The sequence below is a fragment of the Leptonychotes weddellii genome, chromosome 8, assembly GCF_054177405.1.
Source record: "Leptonychotes weddellii isolate Sample4059 chromosome 8, ASM5417740v2, whole genome shotgun sequence".
NCBI classification, from domain to species: Eukaryota; Metazoa; Chordata; class Mammalia; order Carnivora; family Phocidae; genus Leptonychotes; species Leptonychotes weddellii.
In genome coordinates this window covers 39643232-39661137 of record NC_138376.1, presented here as the reverse complement: position 1 = coordinate 39661137, position 17906 = coordinate 39643232, and the positions used below count along the sequence as shown (strand labels likewise).

Sequence of the window (17906 nt, the reverse complement as noted above, 5' to 3'; positions counted from 1 at the left end):
AAATAAATAAATAAATAAATAAATAAATAAATAAATAAAATCTTAAAAAAAAAAGAAAGGGCCAATCAGGGGAGGATGAACTCTGGAAACCACTCTTCCCTTGGTGTTGGGCTTTCAAAAGGAAGACATTTCAGTTTCTTACTACTTACAATGCCATCCCTTTACAGTGCTTGAGCAGAGACTTGTTTCTAGTCTCTGTGGCTGCTGAATAGTGCACTGGTCTCTTTTAATGTGATTTTCTATTTCTTGGTCTGCTGGTGTATACCAAAGCAGTTAAATGCTTGGCAGGCTTTTGAGCCAGAGAGAACTGAGTCTGAATCTGGGCCTTGCTTCTTACTAGCCCTGTGACCTCAGACAAGTTGCATAGCCTCCATAAACCTCACATTTCTCCTCATGAGGGTCATGCCTGTTCTAACAGCAGCAACAATAACGATGATAGCTAACCTTTATTGTTTACTGTTGTGGGGCAAGTCTACGATGTGTTGTCCAGCTCAGATGGATGTTTTGAGGATTATTAGATGGGGGAATGTTGTAAAGCCCTTAGCACAGGGCCTGGTCCAGAGTAAGCACCCAATTAATGACAGGTTTTGTTTTGTTTTGTTTTTTTCTGGACTGATGGGATAACAGAAGAGATGGCTGAAATATCAGGCCTAAGTTGCAATTTTATTTACAGATAGTGGCTGCTTCCATATACAAAGCAAACTGGATTACTGAAAGAATTAGCTTGGTAATAAGGACCTTGGATTGCTTTTGCTTCTGTTATCTTTGGAATACATATTGAAGTGCTTTCCTTGCTATGGCAAGAGAGGGAAAGATACAGAGATGGCAGTAGCAGAGTCTATCCATTTGGTTGTCTCCATTTTCCTTGTTATTTTGACTTCACGGAAGCGTGTTTTTCTGGCGCTGTTCGGCATATGGTCTTATTTTCTCCCATTTTTTTGTGGTCTCCAGTTGTGAAGATGCTCAGATCTTTCTAGTCTGTTATATTTGGGATGTCTAGGGCATGCAAATGCATATTCTTGGCCCATTGAGATGAGCCACCTTCTCTTGAGCCACTATCGAGTTCACTGTGGAGTTCCTTCACCCTTGGTAAGGATTTGAGGAGTTCGGAGTGAAGTACTCAGTGCTGTACCCAGCACAGCCTTTTTAACCCCAGGGATTCTCCACTTGGTGCCTTCTAGTTAGTACGGAGTCAGGCTCAGTTGCAGTAGGTGTGTGCTTCAGATAACGTTTTGCAGTGCTGTGATCTGGGAATGCCATGAGGCAGGACTTCCCTGGGACAGAACTTGTGGTTTCTCTGTGCATCAGGTCTGTGTGAGTCACTGGGCAGATTACCCTCTGCTTATAATTTCGACTTCACAGATGTCAGCACGGATTTAAAAGAAATCTATCTGCGGGCAGGCTGGAGCTTTGCTAAAAATGAAATATTCCACATTAATATTTCTTTCTTAACTATATAATATCTTGGTCAACATGAGGGAGTTTGGGGGGCTGGTAACATTTGTTACAAATGTTTAAAATAATTTATAAATTTATATTTTTATAAATTAGAAATTTATAAATTATATAAATTTATATATAGTTATATAAATTATATAAATTTTGTAAATTATAAAATTATAAATTTATAAATTTAAAATAATTTATATGGAAGTTGGCTGAAAAAGATTGACTGAATTGCCTCCTCTTCTGGCTGAACCATAGGGACCCTTCAAGTCAGGAGGGGCAATCAGGAGGTGCAGACAGGGCTTATTACATTTTGGTCAGGAAACTGGGGGCCTGAGCTGAAATTCGAGGCAGCCACAGATTCTCCTTTAGCTTTCAGTAAGGTGCCGGACCTCAAATCAAAGTGGAAAAATGCAGATGACGGTGACTCTCTCCCCTTTGTAGAAGGGAAGTGCAGTAAAGGAGTTAATGTAATTTCTTCCCCGTATTTTCAAGCATGGTGCTCCAGAACGCGCTGGGCTTTGCAGTAGGCAGAAGTGGAAGCCTGATGAAGAAGTCAGCGTCAGAGAGCAATAACTGGACTTTTTTTTGAAATCCACCCTTAACTCCCTTGACCTTGTGTGTTTCTGTGTGTCAGTCTTTTCCTGGTGACTACATATTTAATATTAGAGTGTGTTTTTTAATTCCTTCTACCTTTGGAGAAGGTGCGGTGTAAGGCTATAAGCTCAAGGAAGCAAGAACCAGGTCTGTGTTTGCTCACGTTTATATTGCAGGACCATTATATCTTCAGGCACATAGTAGGTATTCAAGTAATTGTGGAATGAGTGAACTAATGAACGAATTTCTGGCCTAAAGAGGCAGATTAATGTTAGTTGTGGATTTCTCTATAATCAGAGTCCTTCCTGGTATTCTCAAATGTTAGTGGATTAGTCCAGACAGTGACCAATTTCATTTACTATTTGTGTATCAGGAGATCAGAGACAAAGGCTTTTTACTGTGGGGGACACTTGGCTCTGAAACCCCTTATTTTTCCCAATCAGACAATGACTTACATTATTTACCTCCAGAGAACAGTCCCAGACACACTTGATTAGCCTTAAATGAAAGATAAGCCATTGCTATGAGAAAGGACATGCTTTCCATAGATGGGCAGACAGACAGATAGATAGATATTAAACAATTTACAGTTTTATGTCTTGACAACTTGAATGTTGTAACATGAAAAATGCTACCGAAAGGGACCAGTCCCTTCCTAGCACAGAAGCTATAATATTTTCAGTAATGAAAGATAAATATTTTAAACTTCCTTACTTAAAACCCTTCACTGGCTTTCCATTAGCCTTTGAGATCAAGCCTAACCTCTAAATATGGCTTATGGAGTCCTTCAGGGTTTGGTCTCTCCTTACCGCTTTACCTCATTTGTTGATTAATGATTTCCACATCCTGTTAATCCAGATTGAAAGCAGGACTAGAACTCTGGGATGCTTATGTATCCGGGATTCTTATACATATAAAAATATATCAGGGCGCCTGGGTGGCTCAGTTGGTTGGGCGACTGCCTTCGGCTCAGGTCATGATCCCGGAGTCCCTGGATCGAGTCCCGCATCGGGCTCCCTGCTCGGCAGGGAGCCTGCTTCTCCCTCTCCCACTCCCCCTGCTTGTGTCCCCTCTCTCGCTGTGTCTCTCTCTGTCAAATAAATAAATAAAATCTTAAAAAAAAATATATATCAGAGACCAAGCATTTCATCACTTTCTCATGTACTGTAATATTCCTGGGGGTCAGGAAAAAGTAGAAGGTATTCTCATTTTTTAAATAAATAAATTCTATGAGGAAACAACCGTGACCTGAAACCTCATGAAGTTATCGTGCTATAGACAATTTATGTTTATAATATTCAGAGAACAATTATATTTGGAACATTTTGAATTGCTTAGAGAAATATATCAAATTGGAGGGCTATTCAAAAATGTGATTGGGTCAATGCTAATTTGAACTTTGGTAGAAGGGAGAAGATTATTTGAATGAATGAGTAACTTGGTAGCAAGGGAGATTTTTACCTGCCTGGTACAGACTTTAAAGAAAAGGTAGGTTTTTTTTGTTGGTTTGTTTTGTTTGTTTGTGGGTTTTTTTTTTTCCTGGTCTTGTCTTTTCTCCTTATAAAAAGCTTTCGTTCTGAGGGCTTAAGTGACTTTTTAGAAATCCATGGAACAGCTGAGGGCCCTGTGTACTTAAATGCCAGAAGCTGTGTTGGTAAAAGGACGTAATAATTTCTTCGGATGCCTGGGTGGCTCAGTCGGTTAAGCGACTGCCTTCGGCTCAGGTCATGATCCCAGGGTCGTGAGATTGAGTCCCACATTGGGCTCCTTGCTTGGTGGGGAGCCTGCTTCTCCCTCTCCCGCTCCCCCTGCTTGTGCTTGCACTCTCTCTCTCTCTGACAAATAAATAAAATCTTAAAAAAAAAAAGGAACCAAGGTTTAGTTAAGTAACAATTGATAATGGTAGCTGTAATGACAAAGGCATTTATTTGTATCTGTGTTTCAGTTCCTTTAAATATTTCTATGTAGTTTCTTTTCCACAAATAGGTTTAAATGTTGTAATTAATATAGAGTTAATCAATTTATAAAGTTAATTTAATGAGTTTTATGTGTCATAGAAAAAGTGAAAGCTGACTCACAATCTTTATCTTCTTTCTCCATTGTCTGTCAAGTTGGCCAATGCACTAAAACCAGGGTATTTTTATTCACGTGGAGCAATTAAACTTCACCTTGACCTTGTGGTAGTAGAGACTGTATTTTTCACATTTTTTTCCTTCAACATCTAGCAGAAAGGCTGGGAAATAACAGCAAATGTTGGTTGGATGATGAAGTGAATTAATCTGCAATCCCAGCCTTGTATTTCTCCACCTATTTTAGATGATAGCAAACAGCCCAAGACTATGGACACCTAGATCAATCGCTTAATTGACTAGAGTAGTGGTTCTCAAAGTGTGGTCCCCAATCAGCAGCATCAGCATCACCTGGGATCTTGCGAGAAATGCAAATGTTGGGGCCCCATAGCAGACCTCCTCTGGGCAGAAGGCCTGCCAATCTGTGTTTTAAGACCTCCAGGGGATTTAGATGCACGCTCAAGTTTGAGAACTATTAGCCTAAAACAATAAAGGGAGCCATATATTATTGTCAGGACTGGAAGCCAATTAACCCAGGCCTGCTACTCTTTTCCCAAAGGCTATGCGACCCTTTGCAAAGAGCTATGAAAACTTGGCTCGGCACCTTGCATGGGCCAATCCTGAGCATGGTGGTTTTTGTTAGATGTAGTTCTCTGTCCTGCCAGGGAAAACGGAGCTGCTAAAAATGATTTCTCCCGACTGCTATTGTTTGTGGCTCTGAGTCTGTGATTTTATTTCAGATATGTCTTTTCCCCCTCTACATTGCCCATTTAACAGGCGTACCAGGCTAATTAAGGAATTAGTATGTGGCATCCATTTCGGGGAGGTGGGTGGCTCTTTTCCTGCATCCTGAGAACCTTTTTGCCCACACTTTCTAGTTCATATTTTCTTTTTTTAATCAGGCAGAGACATTACAATTAAAATACCGTTAAAGTGATTCTGGCAAGTATTGCAATAAGCATGTTTTTTAATTAAAGGAAGAACAGGGGGATGCATAAGCAGCATCAGCTAAGGGGGAAAATTTCATTCGATATCTATTTTAATTGAAATGAAAAAAACCCCCCAAAAAACCATCAGGAAAAGCAGCAGCCGCAGCCTGTGCTGGTGTGTGTGTCTGGCTCACTCCCAGGTTGCTAGGTTTAGGTGTTCTGTGCTTGATTAATTAGTAGCCAGCCAGAGAGTCCATTCCCTTTGCCCCCAGTCCTTACAGCCTGATTTATGCCTCACATCCCCCATGAATATGTGAGGGCTCAGGCATCTATTTCCTGAGCTGCTAGTGGATAGGATTATGGAGCGTGCACTGAGCTCTTGGGGGCTCTCGTTTGCCAGCCAAATTGATTTTCCGCCTTTCTGGCTGGGGACAAGCCCACCTCGAAGGCTTCCAGGCTCTGCTCCAGTGGATCAGGCACAAGCCTAATCCGGATCTAGCCAACAAAGGAAGCTGTGTGCATCCCCAACACAACGCAGGCTTCGGGCTGTGGCTGGCTTCCCCCACTACTACCTTTTCCCCCACTCTCTCACCTCCTCCTGACGCCTACCTCCCCAGCCACGTGGTACAGTAGGGTGCAGCAATGTGCTCTCACTCCGCCAGCCCTTCTTACCCAGGCAGAGGGGGCCTGTCCATCCAGAATGGATAGTCATCTGTAATTCTCCGGGGAAAGGAAATTCCACAAGCCTCCCTATCTATTTGACTGCATAGCAACTGGAAAGATAACCAGATACAGGCTGCTAAACATTTTAAGGAATTATTTGCGGTTGACACAAAAAGCTGAGTGGAGGTTAATCAATATAAATAAGTAAACTGGATAATTTACATATAAAAATTTAGGTAGTTCAGGCTTTGAGCGATGAATGATATAGTTTGGGTTATAGATTGATCTGGTTAATTGAAGTCCTCAGATGCCTGCCTGGGTCTTGCCTCCATTCACCTCTGGCTTTCCCTCTGCTTAACCCTGGAGTCACTCTCCCTGGGTTCATTTTATCACCTGCTATTCACCTAAACAAGTGCACTCTTGCTCTGCACCCTTTCTCCCCCGAGTCTCCTAAAAATGACATAATGACATCTTCATCTACCACCTTCACACTTCTTTTTTTTTAATTTTTATTTATTTTTTATTTTTTTTATTCTTATGTTAATCCCCATACATTACATCATTCATTTTAGATGTAGTGTTCCATGATTCATTGTTTGTGCATAACACCCAGTGCTCCATGCAGAATGTGCCCTCCTCGATACCCATTACCAGGCTAACCCATCCTCCCACCCCCCTCCCCTCTAGAACCCTCAGTTTGTTTTTCAGAGTCCATCGTCTCTCATGGTTTGTCTACCCCTCCGATTTCCCCCGCTTCATTCTTCCCCTCCTGCTACCTTCTTCTTTTTTTTTTTTTCTTAACATATATTGCATTATTTGTTTCAGAGGTACAGATCTGAGATTCAACAGTCTTGCACAATTCACAGCGCTTACCAGAGCACATACCCTCCCCAGTGTCTCTCACCCAGTCACCCCCTCCCTCCCACCCCACCCCCCACTCCAGCAACCCTCAGTTTGTTTCCTGCGATTAAGAATTCCTCATATCAGGACCTTCACACTTCTTAAAGTTCTTCCTAGAGCTTATGTCTCTACAATCTTCCAAATGTTCTAATCCACCTAATTCTTTGACCCACACCCAAGAATCCTGCTACTTGGAGATGCTCCAGGTGCCAGTAGTTGGGACAATCGGGAGGAATCCGGTGGGGGAAGCTGGGAGGGGAGGCTTGGGGGGGGGGAGGAGGAAAACCAGCACTGGCAAGGGAGGGGAAGGAGTTTCAAGAAAGAAGGAGTGACCGAGTGTGTGAGATAGTGCTGGCCACTCAGGACAGGTGAGAACAGAGCATCGGGCCTTGGATTCAGCAATGTGGTTGCCATTGTGGCCATAACAGGTCCAGTTCTGATACACTTGCCAGGCAAAGGTCCTGCTGGGGTGGGCTCAAGGAAAGGGAGGGAAAGAATTGAGGATGGAAGGTATAGCCGGCTCTTTGAGAGTCTGTCGTGCAGTAAAATATTTATACTCCAAATTTTTACAGTGAGGGGGAAAATAGCTAGAACAGTGTTTCTTTCTTTCTTTCTTTTTTTTTTTCAAAACACGTACAACAAATCGTTTCGCGGTTGTTACAGAGGATGGCTAATTGTAGGGTTAGCCAAAAACGGGTTTTGATGTACTTTGCAAACGTTAGCTAGCTGCTAAAAGTCTCTTTGACTTCCCTTTAAAAGAAATAAAAGGGATGTTTAATGGAAAGAAGTGATTACATGTAAAAAAGTTGTGTTCATTTATTTATTTTAGAGGGGAAGTAACAATCATGATGGTTGATTGATTTTTATGAAATTACCCAAGGTCACTTGTGGGACAGACCTGGCTTTCATGAACAATCATAACAAGCCATTGAAGGGTCATGGCCACAGGCCACTTTCAGCCCTGCACTTTATTTCAGTGTTCAGAAATGTGGTCAAGCTCTATAATGTGGAGGAATAAAGTCCTCCCTCTGCCCTCCCATACGAAGCCATTACGCTCCGCACTGGCCCACTGGATATTTGTTTTAAGCTAATAAAGTGTGAGGATACAACACTCAGGGCCTCGGCGCAGGGCTAGCTTGAATATAAACCTTCCATTCCTTCACACTAAGAAGCTTTCATTTTGGTTATCGCTTTTAATTATTGCAGTTAAAAAGAGCTGAATTCCTCATCAAACTCTCTTCTTAATTTACCTAGATTTCTTTATCTTTGCCGCTGACAAGGAAGGAGGGGAGGCTTTTTAGCCGGGAATAATGGTTATCATATTAATTAATTAGTCCTGTTTTTAGTACTCTTGCCAACACAAATCATTCATTTTCTTTGGGCTGAGATTTCTCCCTTCATTAGCGTCATTATTAGCTCCCATCAGTAAATGACATTTTTAGATTTCTACCAATTTGTTTTAGTGTGTTGAATAGTTGGCTTGATGCGACAAGGAACAAAGCCCAGGTTTATAAATTCACCCGCTAATCCTTGTAATCTGCCTCAAATCCTGTTTGGAATGAGGCGAGGTATATCTACATTAACAAAGTGAAAATAAATCGTATATAAACAAACCACAGGCAAACTTAACTTAAGCTAATACGTGTTTTTCCTTAAATGTAACTATGATAATTCTAATTAATAAAAAAGCACCCTGGGAGGGTTTGCAGAAGTGGAGAGAATATGAGCTCTTCTGGCAGGTGGTCCTGGGCTCGAATGCTGGCTTGGCTTATTTTAGGCTGAGACAGACCCCTTCTCCCAGCCTGCTCTCTGGTCTGCAAAATAGGGGTGTGATATCGACCTTGTAGGCTTGTTTTGATGGTCATTTCAGACAACATGTCTAAAGATTTTGACATAGGGTAGGTGCTCAGTAAGTGTTAGCACCCTTGTTTTCCGTGTAGTATTATTTGGATTTCTGATTGTGTATGGGATACTTTTCTCAAGTGAAATTCAAAGTCCCCTGCAGGATGGGTGGTGTCAGGAAAACACAAGCTCCATGTTCCCACCAGTATTGGCACACCCGAGTGCGCTCTTGAAGATGTAGATGTCCAATGTTCTAGAGCTGGAAGGAATCTCAGTGAATGCATGGTTCTGTTCTGCATGTGAATAATGAAAAAACAGACCATCCCCAGGCACAGAGTAGGACAGATTTGGAAACTGGGTAATGGGGAGACCCAGCAATTTTATGGGACTTATTGAGGGTCCTTCAGAGGCCAGTAGACACTCTGCTGCCTGTTTCCACCGCTTGCTCATCAAGGTCAGTTCAGATTCCCTGCCTGTTTGTAATGGAGGAGGCATGCCATGCCATGCAAATCCACGGCCCACCAGTTGAAGAGAATTAGTTGGGACATTAATGACATGTGGCTTGGAATGAAAAGTTTTAGGAAACAGGTCACATTTCTTTCCTCTCGTTCACAGCAGAATTAAGGATTATTATTGCATTTCTAATGATTATTCTTGCCATTGGAATGACAGTGGAAGGGAAAATTAAAGGCCAAATCGCCAGTAGGTCCTTTGGAAGTCTGGAAGTGTTGCTGCTCCAGCATCAAGTCTATAGGTCAAAGGAGAGTTGCTCGCTTCTCAGGTAGTTCACCCGAGTGCATGATTGCTGTGCCAGGTGTCAGAAGGAAAGGTGGGCCTGCCAGTGGCGAAACGTTGCAAGGAGGTGGTCCGGTAATGCTTGAGTGTTGGAGGAACTGTGTAAATGAGTCGTACTGGCAACAGCGGGGGGCGAGCAGATGAGTCTGACAGTAGCCACTGCTACCATTACATTAAGTGTCTAACAGGTGTCAGACCCAAAACCAGCGATCTACAAGCATCACTTCGAGAAATCTCATCGTAGTTCTTTGAGGGAAGGACCTTTACCGTGCACATCCTCCCGAGGGAGAAACTGGATACCCACGTGGGGCACGTTCTAAATTGTGGCTGCAAGGAGAGAACACTTTCAGGGGTCGAGTCCACGTCAGGATCCTAGGACTGTCGCTGATGGTGTGTGGCTTGGGCTTTAGGATGCGAGACTAGAAGGCTCAATGAAGAAGGCTGAGGAGAGTCAAAGTGCAATGTTGGAGCTGAAGGTTAGCGGTGAGGTGGCCTCCACATTTGACTATGGGGCCAAATGTATATTGATCACTATCTCTGTGCTAAGATAGAGGTAAACAAAAATGACAAAATGCATGTTATCCTTTTTCTTCTGTCCCTCTCATTCGTCCAGTGCATGTTTGAGTCGTTCCAGTTGTGATTTCTGGAGAACAGCAATCCGGCTCAATAACCTGGCGCATTGGACTTAGGACAAAATTTAGCAACTGAAGAGTCTTGGCTTTCACCGCCACTCACTCACTGAGACCCTCCTTACGACAGAAGAATCTGCTTTTTGAGCCATTTCTTTTCTGGCATGTTGCCTCTTTGCATCCTTTGCCTACCTTTGGCTCATTGAGACAATGTATGGATTTATAGATTACATGTAATAACAACATCCTCTCCGAGAAAATGAGAGTGTGTGTGTGTGTGTGTGTGTGTTCCCATAAAGGAAATTCAGATACTTAAATCAGATTCTCTAAAATGATATAACCATATATTGATTTGCTCCACAATTCTATATTGAGTGCCAACCACCTATCAGTCACTGTTCTAGACACTGGCAATACAGAAGTGAACAAAACAGAGAAGAGCTCTCACAAAGCATGGCCTATAGTGAGAGGTGGGCAGACAATAAACACGTAAATATATAATATGCCTGATGGTAAGTGTTATAAAGAAAAATGTCTTTGGGTAAGGGGCTAGGGCATGCTATTTTATATAGACTGGAAAGGGAGGGCCTCCACAAGAAGTCAACATTTGACTGGAAACAACAGGGAGTGAGTCACAGGGATGCCTGACAGAAGAACACTGCGGTAAGGGAGCAACTGAGGCCTGCTGGAGAGCTGACAAGCGGGCCCGCATGTGCAGGGCAGGTGAGGGAAGGCGTGAGGCTCACAAGATGACGCTGCAGGGGGGTTGGAGGTGGGTGGTGAATCATGAAGGGCCTTTTGGAGCCCAGTACCAGGACTTTGACTTTTATTCTGAATGGGATGGGACGTTGTTGTAGGATGTGGAAAAGAGGACCCCTGGCTTTTCTAGTATGAAGTCACAACTCTAACCACTTTGTTACAGGATAGAAGAGTCTCGTCCTGTACTGTTACAAACGACATACAGGAGGGAGATAGATTTAGTAACTCATGCAGGTTAAAGTGGTTGTTTACATGGGCTGCTTTAATTATGTTGTCATTACAGGGAAAATTCTGCACGGAATGCAAATATTCTAAATCCTTTTAAAGAGAAGTGTTATAGAGGTGAAAGTATGTTTTAATATCTTAAGTATTTATTCTCACAATATAATTTTATTATAAAATAATATTCCTATGTTATAGAAAATTTGGATAATAGAGGAAACATATCTGTATCAGTTTAAGATTATTTGATTATAAATAGCAGAAACTGACTTTCTTTTATAGAAGGAAGTTTATTGAGAATATGTTGGGTTGCTTACAGAATTGAGGGGAGAGTCTGGAAAATCAGGTGTAGAAGTGATAGTGATCAGGGTATTCTGAAGGAACTTTGCAGGTGAGGGCAGGGGGCCTCAGAAACGCAACTCTTTTCAGGCTCCTTTAGATGCCACCACTGGAATTACTAAACTCTAAACATTTCCAGTCTTCTATTCCCTCTTGTTCCAGATTTCCATTTGAAGCCTGGGTACATGACTTAGGCTATGGTAGGATGGGATACGGTGATTGATAGTCCCATTCCACCCTGTTCAGTGGCACAGAGCAATTTCTTAAGGAAATTTGGGTCTCTTATCAAAAGTAAAGCAAAATGGATGTTGGCCAGCTAAAGTGCTGCAAATGCCATGATGGTAGTCCTAATTACATTTCCTTTTACCATAATTCTTGTAATTTTGACATATTTTCTTCTATTCCTCGTTCACTTGTTTCTTAGTAATTCTAAACTTAATTTTATATGCTTCTTTTGTCTGCTGCTAGGTGACTAAAATGGTGACCTTCTCTTCCCTTACTTAGCCAGCCCTAAATTGCTGGGCATTTGGGATATTACCATTAAAAATAACATAAATAAAGTTGCAGTGAATAGTGATAGCTAGCCTACACTGGCTTAGTATAGGGCTTCTACCCTTGGGGGTCCAATCCATATTCTCTTGTGCTTCTAAAAGAGAGGACAAGATAAAATAAGTCTAAATTGCAGCAAAAGTATATAAATGCAGAGGATTTCATCAGATGTTGGCACTATCAATAGGAGGTGAACCTTATCCTCCAAAGGACTGACAATCTTCTTTCTGGTCATTAGGAGGCAAGCTGATTTTCATGGATCCAGGACCCATTGAGCTTAGGGCACACTCCATCCTCATTACTGATGGTGGAGAGCTCCGGATTGGATCCGAGGACAAGCCCTTCCAAGGCAAAGCTGAGATCAAACTCTATGGAAGTTCCCACTCTACTCCTTTCTTTCCATATGGTGTCAAGTTCCTGGCTGTGAGGAATGGAACTCTTTCCCTGCATGGTGAGTGAGACAGTTGACCAGAAGAGATGAGGTAGAACGGTGTCTAGACAATCTGCTAGTGATGGGCAAATGGTAAAACCTCTTAAAAATCTTTGGCTATTTGTTGCTGAGACAACAAAGTTAATGACAGCATGGGCACTATTTCCTTAAATAAGAAATATTAGTTGTTATGAGTCCTGTGACAGACAGAGTATATTTGGTTCCCGAGTATGTACTCCCCTTCCTGTAAGAGGATTATATGCCTCCACCAACTTCCAGGTGACTTTCAGTGCCTCCCACTGGGTGGACCATACTTCCCTGTCCCACTGGGACATGAAGCTCAACCGTGGACTTGCTTTGGTCAAGGAATGTGAGTGGAAATGATAGACTGAATGGCCAAGTAGAAGTTTTGAGAGCTGTCACACTGCTTTGGCCATTTGTCCTTTTCCTTCTGCTGGTGAATAGCCTGTCCCACGTAGGGGCGGCTCCTTCAGCTTGGGAACCTGAATGAGGACAGTTGGGGCAGAGTTGTAGCCCACCTCCTGCTGTCCTGAATGGGAATGGGCAATGATTTTGTCAACCTAAACCACTGAGATTGGTGTTTATAACTGCAGTATAGTGTAGTGCAGACTGACTGATGGGCCATTTACATTGATGGCATCACAAATCAAATAGAGACAACTTTATTTTGTTGTTGTCATGGCTGTCTTCCCCTCCTGGGAGCAGCGTTCAGTTAGAGTTCTACTTAGAATCCTGTTACAGGAGGTTGGGTGCTTATGGATTTCTGGGGGAAAAAACCCCCCCAAAACAGGAATTAGGCTACATGTGTTTCTGCTGCAGTTTTGTCTTCTGATCACTTAGTCCCACTTTGCAAAATGGACATTTTTATTTTCCTTGAGATTCAGGAAATTACTAAGTGTACCAGGAGAATCCTCGGTATCAACTGGAAAATGTGTAAGTATAAAATGATGAGCTTTATGTATCTTTCAGTGGATACTTACATACTTTTGGTTACACAGCATGAGAAAAAAGGGAAATCAAAATGTAGGCTGCAGATAGTGGCCCAATCTCCACAAAACTTGATGTCATTGACGTTGGCATTTCTATATTGGCATGACAATGTAAAACCCCGTTACCTATCATAGATTAATTACTCTAGACGTGGGCAAGTAGCTATGCTGAGGGGTCTGCTATTTTGCTGTGTCAAGGCTCTGTCTATTACACAGTAGCCCTCCCTTATCTGTCGGGGGTGTGTTCCAAAACCCCCAGTGGATGCCTGGAACCATGGATAGTACCAAACCCCATATTTATATATATTTATATATATAAAAAATATATAAATATATATATTTATATATAAAAATATATATAAATATATATATTTATATATATAAAAATATATATTTATATATAAATATATATATTTATATTTATATATACATACACACACATATATACACTCTGTTTTATCTATACATACCTATGATAAAGTTTATTTTGTAAATTAGGCACAATAAGAGATTAACAACAATAACCAAAAATAAAATAATTATAACAATATATGGAAGTGAAAGTTATGTGAATGTGGTCTCTCAAAATATCTTACTGTTCTGTACTCACCCTTCTTGCGATCATGTGAGGTGAGAAAATGCCTCCACAAGGGGATGAAGTGAGGGGAATGAGGTAGGCATTGTGGCGTAGTGCTAGGCTCCTGGTGACCTTCTGACCAGGTCAGAAGGAGGATCGTCTGTTTTCAGACTGCAGTTGACCACGGGTAACTGAAACCACAGAAAGCCAAACCACAGATAAGGGGGGACTAGTATAATCTGTGGGCCTCAATCACAGTTCACTAAAATGCAGTCTTCTGCCTCTCCTACGAGAGGAAGTGAAATCTTTTCATCAAGCGTTTAGTAAGTGTTGACTTTGGACCAGCCAGACTGCTACACACTGGGGATATATTTTGTAAAGCTTAAAAAACCCCATAACTATCCGGACAGAAATTTAAAATGCCTACAGTACTGATTCTTAAGTTCTGCTTTATGGAGGACTCTTTTCTCCTAGCTTCATCAGTAAGAACTTACACTGATGTTGTGGTCCAGCATCCACATGAGGCACATCACCGGGGTCTCCAAGTGCTTGCGGCAGCCCTGCAGCCCAGTTAGGCTACCAACCCAACGTGCTGTTGTTTACCACTGAAGAAGCACAGCTGCAGAACAGCAAGAGGGCACTCACTGATCAATATTTGCTACGGACCGTCTGAAGAGCCCTGAAGCTTAACAGCGGTCCTCTGGTTTGAGAGCCACTGTCCTATACAATGCAGATGCTCAACTCTTGCTAGAAATGGAAATACACACAAAGAAGGGTGAAGACTCCTAATTCATTTTAGCCTGCTTCTTTCATTCCAAACCTTCTCATGCTCATGTTCTATTATGAAGGATCAGCAAAACAGCTCATAAATAAACCTTTATGTGCCTGCATTTTCAAGGTACCCTATGTTCCTAAGCCTTTGTGTTTAAACAGTTACCGAGTTAAGAAAATCCTTAATGCAATTGCTTATAATCAATCAATATGGGCCAACCAAAGCAAAGTAGAGGCTTCTCAGATGGTTTGAGAATTCTGAAAGTTACAAATCAATGTTGCAGCTTTAGTCCTGTGACGTTACTGGATATTGAGAGTGCAGACACCTCCTCTCCCTCCCTCCCTTCCTTCTCTTTCTCCTGTTCCCTCCACCTCCTCCCCCTCTCCTTTCCTGCATTCCCAGTGTTAGGTTATCCTCAGCAACTGGTTTACCCATTTGCCCAGAGCGCTGCCAGTATGGGAGTAACTAGGCTCTCTGGAGAACCACAGAGCTTACACAGTGAACACTTGTAAAAGCAAGCTATTGTCCTCTCTGAAATGATGCCGCTGCCTCTCATTCATTTGAAGGAAACACTGTGTGGAAAAGAGCACAGTCACCGAGTGAGAGTTCCCTTCCCTTAGTGTCTGTCAGAGAATCCCCCCCACCCTGCCCAGCCTGCAGCTCATCAGTCCCCTCTCCTGTCTCCTGCACACCTGAGGTCTCAGATTCCCCTCCGGCAGCGCTGTATAGCATGGCTAAAATCATTACGTAATTTCCCTGGCCTTTTCCCAGGGACAGACATGGGTCTGGTGACACTGGGGCTTTAGGGAAAAACTAATTTTCTTTTGCTGTCAAGTATGCAAAACAGTGAGCAACTTGATTCACTGCTTCGCACCCTAAATCCCTAATGACCCGGCGTTCACTCAGCTTCCTGGCATGATGTAGTGAGATTCACCACCTAGTGCATAGAAGACTTGTCTCCATGGGATTTTTTAAAATCCAGGTTTCTAGGCCTCACCCGCACAGTCTGACTTGGTGGGCCCGAGTGGGCCTAGAAATGTGCATTTCAACGGGTGATCTGATTCCTGTGGCTCACCGACTACACTTGGAGAAATGCTGTTTTTAGTGGTTAATAGTTTTGGAATCGGAACTCTGTCCACTTCTGGCACTAATCACTCATGACCTTGGGCAAATGAAGCTCCATAAAACCAGGAAAACATGGTCCCCACCTTGTAGATTTGCTGCTTGTGAACTACTCCAAAGTAACACTCAAGCAGAGTTAGTTACGGCTATTTTATTATATTCTCCCCACCCCCCTAAAGCAGTGAGGACCCAATGCCAATTATCTCATATTTTCTTTTAGCGAGGAGAGAGTGAGAGGGGCTTCTCTCTCAAAATTTGGCATGAGGCCAGCCCTGCCTAGAGATTTTTCTCCTTACTAATTTCCTTGTCGACCTCTTCTGATCAGAGCAAGAGAGAGGTTTTAGCAACATTCCCAGGTATCTTCTGTTCCCACCGCTCAGTGAACACCTTTTGATTTTAATCTCTGTGCAGTTGCTTCCCAGCAGTGGAAAACCACCGTTCCTGGGTGTGTTACAAGAGAGTCTTCTGGAAACCATTTACATGGGCCCCAGAATAGCCAGAAGCAGAGCACTGCCCAGCAATGAGTCTTTTTGGAGGCATTTTATCCCTCACGTCCAACAGTGAGAGGGTTGACTGACGGGTACTAATTTAGCTCCAGTTCGGGTCACGGAGAATCACACAAATGGTCTGCATGTCAGGACTATGGCCTTCCCACCCTCTCTGCCCCGTCTCCTTCTTCATTGCTACCCCCTGGAACCCTTCTGCTCCAGCTGATTTCTCTCATGGATTCATATTGCTAAGCAAACAGGCTTTGCTGTTCAAGCTGTCATAAGGAACGATGGAGTTGAAAGCACATTTCATGTTTTTCTTTTAATGTAGGAAAACTCTCACACACTTGTACACACACACACACATGCACACACACACATGCACACACACACACGCACACACACACATACCCGCACACACATGCGACACCGTCATTCTCTTTCTCGGGGTTTGGGAGTGGATTGGGGCAGGGCTATTCCCTTCGGAATCTCTGATGGGGTTCAGATTGCTTAGGAGATCTTGTCAGCTGCTCACTGGGATTCTGAATGTGACTCTAGGGTCTCGGGATGCCTCCAGAGTGGCTGTCTGGGGTCTGGCTGGTTGTGGTCAATAAGGAAATTTCACTCGTGCCTTTTTCTTTCCCCACTCTGTCTGCCAATCCAGGTTCACTACCCCAAACTGAGTGCCAATCACTTGTCACTTTTCAAGGGGGTCGCTGTCAGCCTGGGCAACTTGAATTTTTGACAATGTAATTACGGCCCTTGCTTCCACAGTGGGAGTCTAACAGGATGGTGGGGCTTTTATTGATTGTTCAGCAGGGAAATTTATCAATGTCTCTCACTTCATTTCCAGTTCCTCCCTGAGAAATTTGGCTGACAGTTTCTTAGGAGAAAAAGCAGTCTTATGGCCTTGAATGGACTTCTGTCTTTGTCCTTTTCAAGAAATTATAAGATACTGGCATTAAATATACATAAGTTTCTGAGCAAAGCTGGTATGTGGGAGCATGGTTGAGGAAAACACTAGTGCGATTGTTATGAACGTAAGAATTTGGTAGGAACAAATAAGGAAAAAACTAAATAGGCGAGTTTAGATATGGTTTGTTTTCCTTCTAAATGTACCAAGTATCTTTATTTAAATTCCATGTTTTTTATAAGTATGGTGTCACGGGCACTATTTTAGTTGCTGAAGGGCATCGGGCGGTCTTGAAGCATGGTACCGGGTGCATGGAGTAGACACGCATATAGAAGCATGTTCCTGGTTTTCACCTTCTCCACAAAATCCAGATGTTTCCTGGAGGAACTTCAGGGGTTCCTCAGATAGTGAAGTGTTTGGGTGCCAAGCAGTGAAGGTTTAAATTGCTCAAGTAATCCATTGCTTATCTCTCTGTTTGAGCTCAAAGTAATATTTCATTAGAAGAAAGAGTTCCATTGCTAAAATGGTGATTAAAAGCAACTCTGCTAGCTCATCCTTTTTTTTTTGTAGCTCTATTGCTTTTTATTTTTATTATGTTATGTTAATCACCATACATTACATCATCAGTTTTTGATGTAATGTTCCATGATTCATTGTTTGCGTATAACACCCAGTGCTCCATGCAGAATGTGCCCTCTTTAATACCCATCACCAGGCTAACCCATCCTCCCACCCCTTCCCCTCTAGAACCCTCAGTTTGTTTCTCAGAGTCCATAGTCTCTCATGGTTCGTCTCCCCCTCTGATTTCTCCCCCCTTCATTTTTTCCTTCCTACTATCTTCTTTTTTTTTTTTTT

At 42.6% G+C, this 17906-nt stretch overlaps 1 protein-coding gene across 1 annotated transcript in view; it reads left to right on the top strand.

The window, feature by feature from the left end:
* Positions 1-17906, top strand: part of PKHD1 (PKHD1 ciliary IPT domain containing fibrocystin/polyductin) — a 321184-nt gene that overhangs the window by 139577 nt on the left and 163701 nt on the right. Inside the window, exon 37 of the mRNA XM_081828411.1 lies at positions 11978-12190. Within this exon, the coding sequence (XP_081684537.1) occupies positions 11978-12190 (213 nt within the window). The remainder of the gene's footprint in view (positions 1-11977; positions 12191-17906) is intronic.